This window comes from Pyricularia grisea, chromosome I (genome assembly GCF_004355905.1).
Source record: "Pyricularia grisea strain NI907 chromosome I, whole genome shotgun sequence".
Taxonomy (NCBI): domain Eukaryota; kingdom Fungi; phylum Ascomycota; class Sordariomycetes; order Magnaporthales; family Pyriculariaceae; genus Pyricularia; species Pyricularia grisea.
The window spans coordinates 2,624,763-2,637,395 of NC_044973.1; the positions used below are offsets into that span (position 1 = coordinate 2,624,763).

The window sequence follows — 12,633 nt, forward strand, 5'->3', positions numbered from 1 at the left end:
CCCCCCCGTCCAATCCAAAGCTGTATAAGGTTACCTGGTAATCCAAACTACGCTACTGTCCCTGGGGTGGTTGGTAAGGCTCGGCAAGGCGGTAAGGCTGCTGAACTGGATCCATTGGGTAAACAAACGCCCCCCTCGATAACTAAACATTCAATTCGATTCAGGTATCACTGACAATCGAGTGTGCGTATGAAATAGAGTTGTGTTAGATACTTTTCTATATTGAGTCAATCGCATAGGTCGGATGGCTAAAAGGATATGTGCAGATAAGGTGGTAGGGATGATATTTTTCATTTACTATTGTACCTCCCCGAATAAAAATAGGTACTTCGGTAGTAGGTGTAGTATCAAAAACTAACAATACCAACAACACTCGGCTATTTTCACTGCATGGTCCCTTTTCAGCCCACAAATAGAAATCCATACGGGCGAGCAAGGCCCCGGGATGTTGGGTCCCACCGAATGCACCGCACGCAGGTGGCCGCTGCATGCTTTTTTTGGTTACCGTTACAACATAGATGTCGTGTTTATCTTCAAAATCGCCCAATGGATGCATCCTCAATCTTGAAATCGTACGTAGGTACTTCCCAAACATATCTGTGTGCTCCACACCTCCCATGCTGCATGGGAAAATGGGGCAAAATCCAGGATAATAGTTTTTTTTTTTTTTTTTTTTTTTTTTTTTTTTTTTTTTTTTTTTTTTTTTTTTTTTTTTTTTTTTTTTTTTTTTTTTCTGACTTCCGTCAGCAACGGGTCGCTTTTCCAATGGGGAACAAAACCAAAGAGGCCTAGCTGGCGGGTTGACGCTGGGGTTTTATTGCTTTCTTGCTCTATTAGACATGCTGCTGTACAGAGTACGTATTTGATGGTTCTTTATAGGTCCTGTTCCCGCAACAAAATAACTCCTCCAGAGAGGCAAACAACGCGGGAATGTGGCATAAATTCCCACATAATCACACTAGATATTACCGTACATGAACCTCGCGTCACGGCCGTCAGCCACAACCTTTCCAAATGCGGGGAAATGTGCTTGGCTTATAAAGACGATGGCTTCAATCCACAAATGCTATTGTTTATCTTGAGCCAGTCATGAGCAGCTGGAGGAGCAGCAGCAGTCCAATCGCTAGCAAGATCACCGGATTAATCGCTTCTGGTGTTTGGTCTGTGTATACCTGCAAGCGTTGTGGCAGTTTGACCATAGACCAATGAAGTTGACAGAATTTCACTGGAGCACACGCGGAACCCGAGCCAAGATGTGCCCTCATGGAACCCAATCCACTGTGCCCTGTCACGACCTTGACCATTGGGACATGCCATGAGTCAAGGGCCTGGCAGTTCTCGGCGAGTTGTTGGGGAGGTGCTCGCTTCCGCCCAGCTGATATTAATGGGTCTCTCTGCCGCTTTCTCGGCGAGGGAACCACTGGAAGCCAACACAACTCCTGTTCCCTCTTTTCGAAGGACCCGGCCATCCCATGGAGGGGAGAAATAGAGGCCCGAATCGACTCATACTTTGTGTTTGACCTAACAGAGATACTTGACCCCATATTTAGCCAGGCACAGATACCGGTGCTACCTCTGCAGTTGCCGACAGTGCATGCGTATATCAAATGTATCGCGCCACTCAAGCGGATGGGGAAGTTAAGAACCCTAGACTTTAAGCAGTCATAGCTTGTCTAGAGATTCCAACTTCACCACTGAGTATGGCATTATTTCACGATCTGCCTGGAAGGGTGGCCCCCGCGACAGGCCGAGGTGTTGTGACTGCTGTAGGAGTCTCCTCAATCTACGGTCGCGCATTTCAGTGGCGTCATGATATCGGCCCGTGGATGTGTAGAGGCGCTCGAGATTTGCCAGCATACGTTCACAGCAGCTTTCGTTTTGATAGCCCGTAGCACCCTCGACCTGGGCGACGGCGGCAAGAAACGCCTGCTCTGCTCGAACCCAATCTCTCTTGGCAACCAGTATATGACCAAGGGCTGCATGCTGCGAGGCAATGGCCCAAGGGCCGAGGCATCCAAATTCGGCGAATGAGGTGTCAAACAGGATGTTCTCGGCGCGCGTATATTCGCCCCTCTCACAAGCAACGAGAGACGAGGTTATGCGCATCCGCAGGAGCAAGCCCTGTAACGGAGGTGTACCGCTCGCATGCGCTGGCATAAGCGCCAATGTCTGACGCAGACTCACCTCCTGGGCCTCCAGATTTCGACGGCGAGAGGGAGATGACACGGTGTCGAAGTGGTCTCGGTAAGCTTCCAGCACGCCGAAGTTGGTCGCTGATGGGCAGCATCTATCGAACTCGGCAACAATGAGCATGAAGGCTCGGTCAAGAACTTCTTCGTCGGTGCCCACATCCATGTCGCGAAATTGCTGCCATATGACGTTCATGACATGAGTTGGGCCCAGGATTCGCAACGTTTGCTCGCCAATATATTCAACCAGGACGGCCCAGAGTTGGCGGTTTTGGAGCAGTTCGAGCTTCCGTGATAGCCGCAGCATACGACTGATTAAAAGTGGCGCCTCCTCTCGTACAATTGCCTGTAGAGACTCAAAGGCTGGATTTAATGTACCAAAGACCTTTACGTCCTGCTTCGTGGCCATGCCCGAGGCCACGACCTCGAGTCTCGTCCAGGTGTCAAGCAAAAGAGAATCGGCGGAGCCTCCCTTCCGACTCTGGATGCGTCCAAAGGCATCATAGAACCATGTACCAGCTGCGAATGAGCCCCCAATATATGACCTCACTGCGTGGAGGAGTCTTTCTGCATCTATGACTGGACCCGGGAGGCCGAGAGTGGGCCTTGGCGAACTCGGCTCGGTTGTAACGCAGTGCCATGAACTGCTAACTGGTTCCGGTGAAGGTGTGCGTACGTGGACGATGGTACTCGAAGTTCGACGTCCCCTGGAGAGTCGGCGGGTACCAGTGCTGCCGGAACTGCAGCGGGATTCTGGCGAACCTCCTTCGGGTGACCTAGAGACCGACGACTTGAACGTAGTAGCGATATCGTCTGAAGGCAGATCACCTTCCTTGAAGCGATCTAGAACGATTTTGTTGCGTTGCAGGTAGCGTTTCATGCGACGCTGGTCGACCTTGTGGCCGCGTACAACAAACTCTGTCTCCTTGTTGTCACTCTCACGCTCTTTTTGCGCTTGTAGCATGACAAGGACCTCCTTTGCCTTGAACTTTTTATCCAGACCCCAGTTCTTGATGCGAGTCTTGTACATCCTCGCCCTGCACAGCGCATGTACCTAAATGTTAATAAATTGACGGGAAACGACATGATGAGACGGAGCGGGATGGGGGAGAGGAGAGGGGCTTTTTTCGTACGTTGCAGAAAAATTATGCTCCCGCTCCATTATTTCCATTGTATCTTTCAAAGTCTTATTCTCCTCCCTGTACAACCTGGTGATTATAGGCCGGAGCTCAGCCCACCGATCCTGGGCAGGCCAAGGCTGAGGCGTGGCCAGTGCATTCAGCTGCGAGGTGCCATTTTCGGTCCTCTCATCAGCATGCATTGGCGCATGTGATGCACGTGCGGACGGCATCCCAGCCTTGGCCATGGCTGCGACGGTAGGCATCATCGTCATGTCTGCGAGTGAGTGATAATAAATTGCCGGCCGCCCGTTGGTTGGTTCACTTGCAGACGAATTGAGATCTTCAATCCTTTGCCACCAACAACACTAGCTGCAAGGTATGTAATGATGCTGCTTTCATGTTTTTGATTGTGCCTTGGCCAGAAATTGTGTACCAGCAGCACCGGCAGCAGAGAAAAATGGTCTGCAACCAAAGAGTTATAAAAAGGGCCGACCGATGGATGAACCAACGATTGGTGGGTTGGGTGGCCCTTACAATGAGTGAGTGACAAGGAGCGTGGAGAAGAAGGTTGCGGAATGGAGAGAAAGAAGTAAAAGTCCGGGTTGTGACGAGGAGGCAAACTGAGACTAAGCTAGGCCTAGGTAGAGGGCGGTGCGTCGGATCGGGGGCCTGGGATGGGTTGTTTGGGGTTTTTTTTTTTTTTTTTTTTTTTTGCCGCACGTCAATCCATTACGGTTCGGTTCAGGTCAGGTCAAGACAGTCAGGCCAGGTCAGGTCAGGTCAGGTCAGGTCAACCAGATCAAGTCCCGACGGCGTGGTTCTGTTGAGCTTAGGAAAAAGGAGGGAACACAACCCCCCCTTTCATCCTAGCGTAGCCGGTGAACAGACCAGACCAGACCAGTCGAGACTAGGCTAGGCTTGAAGGCACACATATCAACACACCTAGCACACCTTGCCATTGGACCTCCACCAAGAAATCATTTCTAGGGTCTCGAGTCAAAGTGGAACTTGAATAGATTCGTTCCCCATGCACGAAACCGGGCGCACTTCCTCATACGGGCATCACGTGCGTTCTACCACTTGAACTCTCCACTTGCTTGTTGCCAGCCGAATCAATTCGAGTCCCTCAATTTACGAAGTAGGATACCTACGCCTAATTCCTGCCAGATTATATTTTCGAGTAGGGATTCCCCGGCCTAGCCGCCCACATGCCTTGGTTGCCGTACTCACTCAACTTTTACTTTGTGAGGGTGAACAGGTGGTGGCATGGGGTAATGAATGTAATGCATTCCCTAAAGGCGACGGCTTAGCGTCGGCTATGCTATCGACACTAGTGCTTTCAGATCTGGCAGGAAAGGCGGGATCGGGAAGTCAGTCCTGTCCATCATCCGTTGGCGAGGTTAAGCTCAATTTAGAGGCCGCCCCGCTTGCTTTAGTCTATTCTGACAGAGAGGGGTGTGGTGGCACCAGAGAAAGCTTGCAGACAGAGCTACCACGCCCGTTCCCAATCACCCACCACTTGAGCTGACGCGCCACTTTTTTCCACCCCGCCCAGAGCGCGTCGAGTCGCGTGTTTTTTTTTTGGACAAAGCGCGTAGAGTAGCAAATTCGAGTACCGTATCTGGGCTACCGATGCTAGATACCTATTCTGGGTAGAACACAATATCAAACAAACGTTGATGAATTAACTCTTTCATGCATAACTGGAGCAACGAAAACAACAAAACCCAATCAAGGCCTAATATACAATAATACCTGTACAAATCGACTTCAAATCTCTACTACATTGTAATAATCACCATGCTCAGGCAGGACTTTAGTCGACAAGATGCCAAACGGCGCAATGTCACCGATCATCGAAAGAAGCAGTTCGCCGACCCGGCGTACAAGGCGACCGATTACCCTCACCGCATGAACTTTTACGCCATCCCACCGACCGCCGACATCACACTGGAGCAGTTTGAACAGTGGGCCATCGACCGACTTCGGATCCTCGCCGAGCTCGAGGCCTGCAGCTTCCGCAACAAGACGCCGCAGGAGACGGCGCTGCACATGAAGCCCCTGCTCGACAAGTACCTCCCGCTTGACGCCAACAGCTCCGCCTCCACGCAGCTGCCCGCCCAGAGGCAAAAGGACCACTATGGACACTTCATCCTGAGGCTGGCTTTCTGCTCCACGGAGGACTTGAGGAGGAGGTTCGTCAGGGTCGAGACTATGCTATTTCGGATGCGCCTGGCGGCGGATGACAGCAAAGAGCGCGCGGCTTTCATCGCATCTCTGGACGGCCTGGACTGGGAGCCCGTTCCGGAGGATGAGAGGAGAAGTCTGTCATCAGAGCTTGCTGCAGTCGCTGGGTGGAAGAAGGAATCTGCCGGGGAAGACGAGATGTGGTGCAAAGTTGACTGGGAGAGGGTACCAGATCTTGTGGAAAGCAGAAGGGTATTGCTAAAGGCGGGCAAGGCCTACGTCCCTGCCAAGGAGCAGACAAGCATGGTAGTGACCGAGTTTACTTCTCGGTTGGAAAAGGCACTCGAGGTACATATCCATGGGCTGTAAAGCCATCGAAACACTTTTTTCATCGCCCGGAAGACTAACCTTTTTGTACATGTAGCTTACTGCTCGCGCCCTCCCCCGACTCGACGAAGACGACCGACTCACTCCGATTCTGAACCACCTCTCCAAGAACTTCATTACCCCAGACGCATCATATGGTAGCGGCGGCGACGACCAGGCCGCGCCAGGGTCCGAACTGACAGCAGCAAATGTGGAAAAACTCTCCTCAGAGCATTTCCCACTCTGTATGCAACACCTGCACCGCTCGCTGCGTCGTGACTCTCATCTCAAGCACTTTGGCCGTCTACAGTACTCTCTCTTCCTGAAGGGGATCGGTCTTTCGCTCGAGGAGTGTTTGGTGTTCTGGCGCTCTTCCTTCAACAAAATCACGGACGATACCTTCAACAAAGAGTACAGGTACAACGTCAGGCACGTCTACGGCGACGTGGGTGGCGACGCCAACAGGAGAGGCCGCGGTTACAGTCCGTTCAGCTGCCAGAAGATCTTGACTGAACACCCGCCTGGTCCTGGCGAGGCCCACGGGTGCCCGTATCGACACTTTAACTTGGAGAACCTGACGGCGCTGCTGCAACAGGTTGGAATCAACGACCGTTCAGTTCTGAACGGCGTGAGGGAAGATAAAGAGAAACAAAAGTTCCATCTTGCTTGCAACAGGTATGTTTCTTTTCCCTTATTTGTCTCACATTCACCTCTTTAGTTCCAGCAAATGCTAACCTTTGTTCAAAGGGTCTTTGAGTATGTTCACAAGAACGAGATCAAACGCGCCAAGGACGAGGGCATTATGACCGTGGCACAGCTCGAAACCATAGTGCATCCCAACGAGTACTTTAAGCGTAGCTATCTCCTCAAGCATCTTGATAGTAACAAGGACGGGGATGTGAAGATGGATGGCTGAACAAGATAAGACATCGGGAAATTTGCATTTTCGGTAAACACGTATTGGGTAGGTGCCGGTTAGGTTTGATATCAGGCGTTTGGTGTTGGAGGCGTTCGTGTCGGGTAATCTTATGTGTGGAGGGAAATACACGTCGCCATTTAGCGGGTTGGACAAGGAGTCCTGTTGTACTTCTGGAAACCGAGGAGGTAAACATGAACACGATACTATCATAATGAATATATAACGTTTGAAACCCTGCTGATCTAGCGTGCAGCCGAGGCCTGTAGAGTCTGATGTAGCCATATCGTGTGCAGTTTCTAAGAATATACACCAGAGCAACTCCAGTTTAGGTGTAATTTCTAGGAGATTTTGGCCGATGTTGCTCCAAGGAACATGGTCCGTAGAGGTGCAACGTACATTGGATGATATATCCCATAAGGCTAGACCATTAATAATATTGATGGGTGTAGTTAAACTGCCGATTGGCGTTTTCCACCGCACAATATAAATGAGACAAGACCAATATAGCGGCACGAGGGTAATCTTCAACAACCCTATCGCGTGGGGGAGTGTCGCTTCTTATGCTTTTGTCTAGCCGAAAAGAGTCTACCGCAAAAAAAAAAGTATACCCATCTGATCTGATGTACCCCCTCTCAGTCTACTGTGATGGCGTTTGGTAGACAAACTCGTCGAGCTCTTTGAACGTCTTCTCCAGGTCGTCGTTGACGAGGACCTTGTCAAACTTCTCCGTCTTGGACCAGGCGAGTTCCTCCTTAGCGCGGCTCAGGCGCTGGTTGACGCTGTCCTCGTTCTCGGTTCCACGGCCACGCAGGCGCTTCTCCAGCTCCTCCTCCGACGGCGGGGAGATGAAGACGTAGCGGGCTGATATACTGGACTTCTTGACCTGCTTAACACCCTCCATCTCAATGTCGAGGACCACAACCTTGCCCTTGGCAGTCTGCTCCTCGATGGTGGCCTTGCTGGTGCCGTAGTTGTTGCTGCCGAACTGAGCGCTGTTATGCGGGGCAGGGGTTGAAGGGAGAATGTGTTAGCGAAAGCCGTTTGTAAAATGCGCGGGTGACCATCTATCCATCAACCAAGTTCCTCGAGCGGTCTTTGGGAGGGTGACGTACTGTTCGACAAACTTGTCCTCGGCAATCAGCGCCTGGAATTGCTCCTTGGTGACGTAATGGTAGTGCACGCCGTCCTGCTCGCCGGGGCGCGGCGCGCGCGTCGTGTGCGACACGGAAAGGGTAAAGGTGTCAGGGTGACGCTGGAAGAGCATCTGGATCAGGGTGCCCTTGCCGACGCCGCTGGGGCCGCAGATGACCAGGGGACGGCGGTCGGTGGGTTGTGTGGAGGAAGACATTCTCACGGTTGCAAAAGTCGGCGACGGCGACAACGACGACGACGTGATGCGGGTTGTGTGTCTAGGCAGGTTGCGAAAGGGTGTGGTGTTACAGCCGTTGCGAAGGAGCGACGACGCGGGGCGGAACAAGCCCGGTAATCCCAGTTTCGACATGCCCCGCGCGCGGGATCTCTAAGTCAGGGACCGGTTGCCCGCCTGCAGGAGAGCGGAGGGGTGGTGCAAAAGGGGAGCTAGGGCGGTACTTTACTGCAGTAGGTAGCCAAATGGTGATGAGGGACAAGGACTGGACTGAGTAATTTGACGTCACGTGGGGGGCTTTAGTTTGCGTTCAAGTCGGAAAAATGTTGATTGACCTGGGGAAACAGGGTTGGCACAGTACAGGACTTGGTCCTGGGTATAGAGCTTATTGTTGTAAAGCAATACCAGGTAATTACCAACAAGCACCTGGGACTCGACAACGTATTCTTGGCATATGTGTGTGGTTTGGCAAATAATGGCGACTCTATGCAATCTGACAACCACCATAAGCACTTAGGTGCCTTCTTGTTTCTGATTAGGAAACATTTAGACTCCACTGTGCCGCTGCGTCGTTTCGTCAAAGGGCATATGAGAAAGGAACTCGATTTATTCCCTACATTCCGAGTCAGAAAGTGCAAGACATAGCGTGCTGAGTGCATGCAACATATTGCCCTACCAGGGTCCCAACGGTTTACATGGAATATACCGATGCCGTGGTGTGCATACCTGCAAAATAGGTGTGGTGCGGTGCACACAAACACAGATGATCAGAGTTTGAGGGACCTTTTTTTTTTTTTTTTTTTTTTTTTTTTAGTTGTTCCTTCTAGACCTTATCTTCCACCCGAATACCTAGGTACCTACATGCCAAGGTAACAGTCCCATTTCATACCGGTCTTATAATCGCGATCTCACATTGTACATACTTTGGCATGCGGAAACGAGAAGAGTACTATAAGTACCGTCTTCTCAAAGTATGTGCCTAGACAGATTCAGGATGTTGGTGTTGATTATCTCAAGGTTCATGTCGCAATGCCGAGGAGCTCCGTGGGTCCGTTTTGAAGCTGTTGCGCACTGTACCAATCAGCGTAGGCCAAAGGCTTGGTTTACTGTGTAATGACGCACGTACGATACCACAGCACCGTCACCTCGAGCCCCCTGCAAGGACCCCTTACAGAACAGCCCGCGAACAGCTGCTTATTGAGATGGCGCAGCCGTCACCACAGTACTATTTCTAGAACCAAAAAGGTGACTGCATCTCACTGCCCATCGATCCCTGGCTGATTTTTTATTTTAAAAAAAAAAAGTCAAAAGAAAGATTCGGACAAACGAGCGACCCCGCTTCGGTTGTCGTGGCTTCTACTATATAACCAACGCCTAACTGGGCCGAGTTCCGTTGATTCCGTCATCCGTGGTATCCTCTCCAGTTTTGTTTCACTAAAAAAGATAAGACAGCAAACGGTGCCAAGGGTTGATCATCTGGCAAACTTTCTTCAGTAGCTCTTGGATACTATACAACGACTGCAAACGCCAAAAGTGGTTTTTTTCGCGCTATCTTAGCCTATTGTTTCCCAGACGCCGGTTTTTCTTCAACCGTCTGGTGTGTGTGTGCGCGCGCGAGCGCGAAGAAACAGAGCTGCAGAAAATTCGTTACATGCTTCCGCTTCGCGTTATCAACCTGCCGCCCACCCTTAAGACGATGTCAACCACATCAGCCGAGCTCCTGAATGGAGCCAACGGCCGAGTAAATGACCACGATCATGTCCTTCGACCCCGTCCACGCAAGCCGTTGCATTCGCAACTGTCCCAAATCAGCAACGCCTCGGATACCGGTAGTACCTTTGATGCTTCATCAGAACACGGCGCAAGTATCAGGTAAGCTTTTCCCGGGCGCACAGATCATACTTGCAAAACCGGACAAAGCTAACCGTTTCTCCCGTAATAGTAGCGGCCGGTCAACGCCGGTCCCCGAGGACGCTCCCCCGTCGGTTAAAATCCTATCAACGGCGCGCCAGCAGGTCCGGCGAGAACAACGTGAAATCCAACGCAGCCATCGGCGCTTGTTCCCGCCGACAGACTTCGAGTCTCGTTTATCCCATCTCGACCCGAACAGCGACTACCGTGACTTCCATGGCTTCTTCAACCTATTCTGGATCGGGCTTGCCATCATGGCCATTACTACCATGTTGCGAAACATAAAAGACACGGGGTATCCGATGAGAGTTCAGATCTGGGGACTGTTCACCGTGAAGGTTTGGGAGCTCGCGTTGATAGATGCAGCCATGGTATTGTCTACCTATGTTTCACTGCCGCTGCATCGCGTCTTCCGCGCTGCCCCTGCCGGGTCTTTGCTGACCTGGGCCCGTGGTGGTATGGCTATAATGAGCATCTACGAGGTTTTGTGGCTGGCCCTGTGGGTTGCCACCCCTTTCCTCCTCGACTGGACTTGGACTGCACAGGTATTCCTGTTGCTGCACACCATGGTGCTTCTGATGAAGATGCACTCATACGTCTTCTACAATGGCCATCTTTCGGAAACCGAGAAACGGCTGCGAGCTCTTGATAACCCCTCAACAGCCTCCAAGGCACCGGCCTACCTCTATCCAAGTGAGAATAAGGTAGCTAGTCCTAAGCGCACAACAGCTCCCAAATTTTTCCGGGACAACAAGGCGGACGAGTCAACCAGACCTCTCGAGGTTTCCAAGCTCTCCAATGATGTGGATGATCGCGTAGGGGGTGACTGGCACGTCGACGGTGAGGACGACGACATTTCGCAGCTCCGCGAGGACCTTGCGCGTGAGCTTACCAGTCCCATGGGGAACACGGCCTACCCGCGCAATCTGACATGGTCCAACTACGTCGACTATCTTCTTTGTCCTACACTGTGCTACGAACTCGAATATCCGCGCACCGAAAAGGTTGACTGGCAGTCACTCATTAGCAAAATCATCGCTGTCTTTGGTTGCATCTTTCTTCTGACCATTGTCAGCGAAGAATTCATCCTGCCTGTCCTCATCGAATCGTCTCAGCGCCTCGCGGTCCCAGGCATGTCGGCATCCGAAACCATTCTTATCCTGTGCGAGACGATCTCGTGGCTCCTCTTTCCGTTCATGGTCACATTTTTGCTTGTCTTCCTGGTCATCTTTGAGTACGTACTGGGTGCATGCGCCGAGATTACACGGTTTGCAGACCGACGCTTCTTCGCCGACTGGTGGAACAGCACCGACTGGATGGAATTCTCACGCGAGTGGAACGTGCCCGTCCATGCATTCCTCAGGAGGCACGTCTATGGCGCAAGCAGGCCTCACATTGGCAAGCCATATGCGACACTTATCACATTTTTGATCAGTGCCATCGGTCACGAGATCGTTATGGCTTGCATCACGAAGAAGCTGAGGGGTTACGGGTTGGTGTGCCAGATGTTGCAGCTTCCCATATTTGCACTGCAGCGTACAAAGTGGATCAGAGGAAAGCACACAGCCAACAATGTGTTCTTCTGGTGCTCCATGATCATGGGCCTTAGCCTGGTGAGTTTCCAGTTTTCCGGTCTCAGAATGACATGACTATCATTTGAAGCGCTAACACATGTGGTTCCGTGATAATTAGATGTGCTCCCTATATGTGCTCATATAGCGACTGAAATTTTGTCTTTCGCTGTTCTTGCAGGTTATAGCAACCATGCTCCGAATAACTTGACCTATTGACCAGAATTGCCTACTGTAGTTCTAGTTCTCATATAACGGCAAAAAAACTGCTTGTCACTTTTCATCAATGTCTTTCGCTATGTTGGAGTTGGGAGACAGCCTAAGAATACCCCTGGGAGGTTTCATTTATACTGTTAGTTTCATCAAGAGGGGCCGGTTTCTCTTCTCAAGGTCCGCTTCAAGACTAGATCTTGTACCAGGAACTCGCGTCTTGCCCTGTGCTGAGTGATCAGGTGAATCATTACTCAAATATCTGTATTATAAGTAGCATAACGCTGGCGCGCTATGAATAAATACCTACCTATCCATCAAACTAACGTGCACTGAGGAGGTGGATATTACTGTGCTACACACTCTGGACAGTTCAACAAGTACTTCCCAATCACAATTTCCCATTTGAGCGTTAGATATTGGGGACATGCTGGAATCAAAATATCCTGGCGATAACCTTAGCTGGTAGCAGACCAAAGGCACTGGACTGGAAGCTTGAGTTGTTAGACAGCGTAGAGAATTGGCTACGAAGTGCGAAGGACTGTAGTTCCTTGCTAACAATATTACCGTCTTGAGTACATGCCTAAAGCGTAGCAACCAATCGGAGTATTCTTGCATATCACGGTTGGGCTCTTTCAAGTTGTCGTCCATGCTAAGCAGAATGTTGAGATCGATAATGGGCATTGGCGTCTTGGAAAAAGTGTCTCCCTATAATGACTCCACAATGCACATATTTCAACAAGTTTCACATCGGATATGGTGTAGTGGCTAACATACGACGCTCTCAATCCTC

At 50.9% G+C, this 12,633-nt stretch overlaps 4 protein-coding genes across 4 annotated transcripts; 2 read left to right on the forward strand and 2 right to left on the reverse strand.

The window, feature by feature from the left end:
• Positions 1-786: 786 nt before the first annotated feature.
• Positions 787-3,999, reverse strand: PgNI_05831 (uncharacterized protein). Its single transcript, XM_031125862.1, has 2 exons — positions 3,323-3,999; positions 787-3,226 (listed from the first exon to the last, which is right to left on the reverse strand). The coding sequence occupies exons 1-2, from the start codon at positions 3,580-3,582 to the stop codon at positions 1,663-1,665; spliced, it is 1,824 nt and encodes a 607-aa protein (XP_030982484.1). The 5' UTR covers positions 3,583-3,999; the 3' UTR covers positions 787-1,662.
• Positions 4,000-4,911: 912 nt separating this feature from the next.
• Positions 4,912-6,999, forward strand: PgNI_05832 (uncharacterized protein). Its single transcript, XM_031125863.1, has 3 exons — positions 4,912-5,845; positions 5,922-6,538; positions 6,611-6,999. Exons 1-3 carry the CDS (start codon positions 5,111-5,113, stop codon positions 6,777-6,779), a joined length of 1,521 nt encoding a protein of 506 aa, XP_030982487.1. The 5' UTR covers positions 4,912-5,110; the 3' UTR covers positions 6,780-6,999.
• Positions 7,000-7,006: 7 nt separating this feature from the next.
• PgNI_05833 (uncharacterized protein) lies at positions 7,007-8,514 on the reverse strand. The gene is made up of 2 exons (XM_031125864.1): positions 7,895-8,514; positions 7,007-7,774 (listed from the first exon to the last, which is right to left on the reverse strand). Exons 1-2 carry the CDS (start codon positions 8,281-8,283, stop codon positions 7,420-7,422), a joined length of 744 nt encoding a protein of 247 aa, XP_030982486.1. The 5' UTR covers positions 8,284-8,514; the 3' UTR covers positions 7,007-7,419.
• Positions 8,515-9,451: 937 nt separating this feature from the next.
• PgNI_05834 (uncharacterized protein) lies at positions 9,452-12,147 on the forward strand. Its single transcript, XM_031125865.1, has 3 exons — positions 9,452-10,020; positions 10,091-11,672; positions 11,752-12,147. Exons 1-3 carry the CDS (start codon positions 9,800-9,802, stop codon positions 11,776-11,778), a joined length of 1,830 nt encoding a protein of 609 aa, XP_030982489.1. The 5' UTR covers positions 9,452-9,799; the 3' UTR covers positions 11,779-12,147.
• Positions 12,148-12,633: the final 486 nt, after the last annotated feature.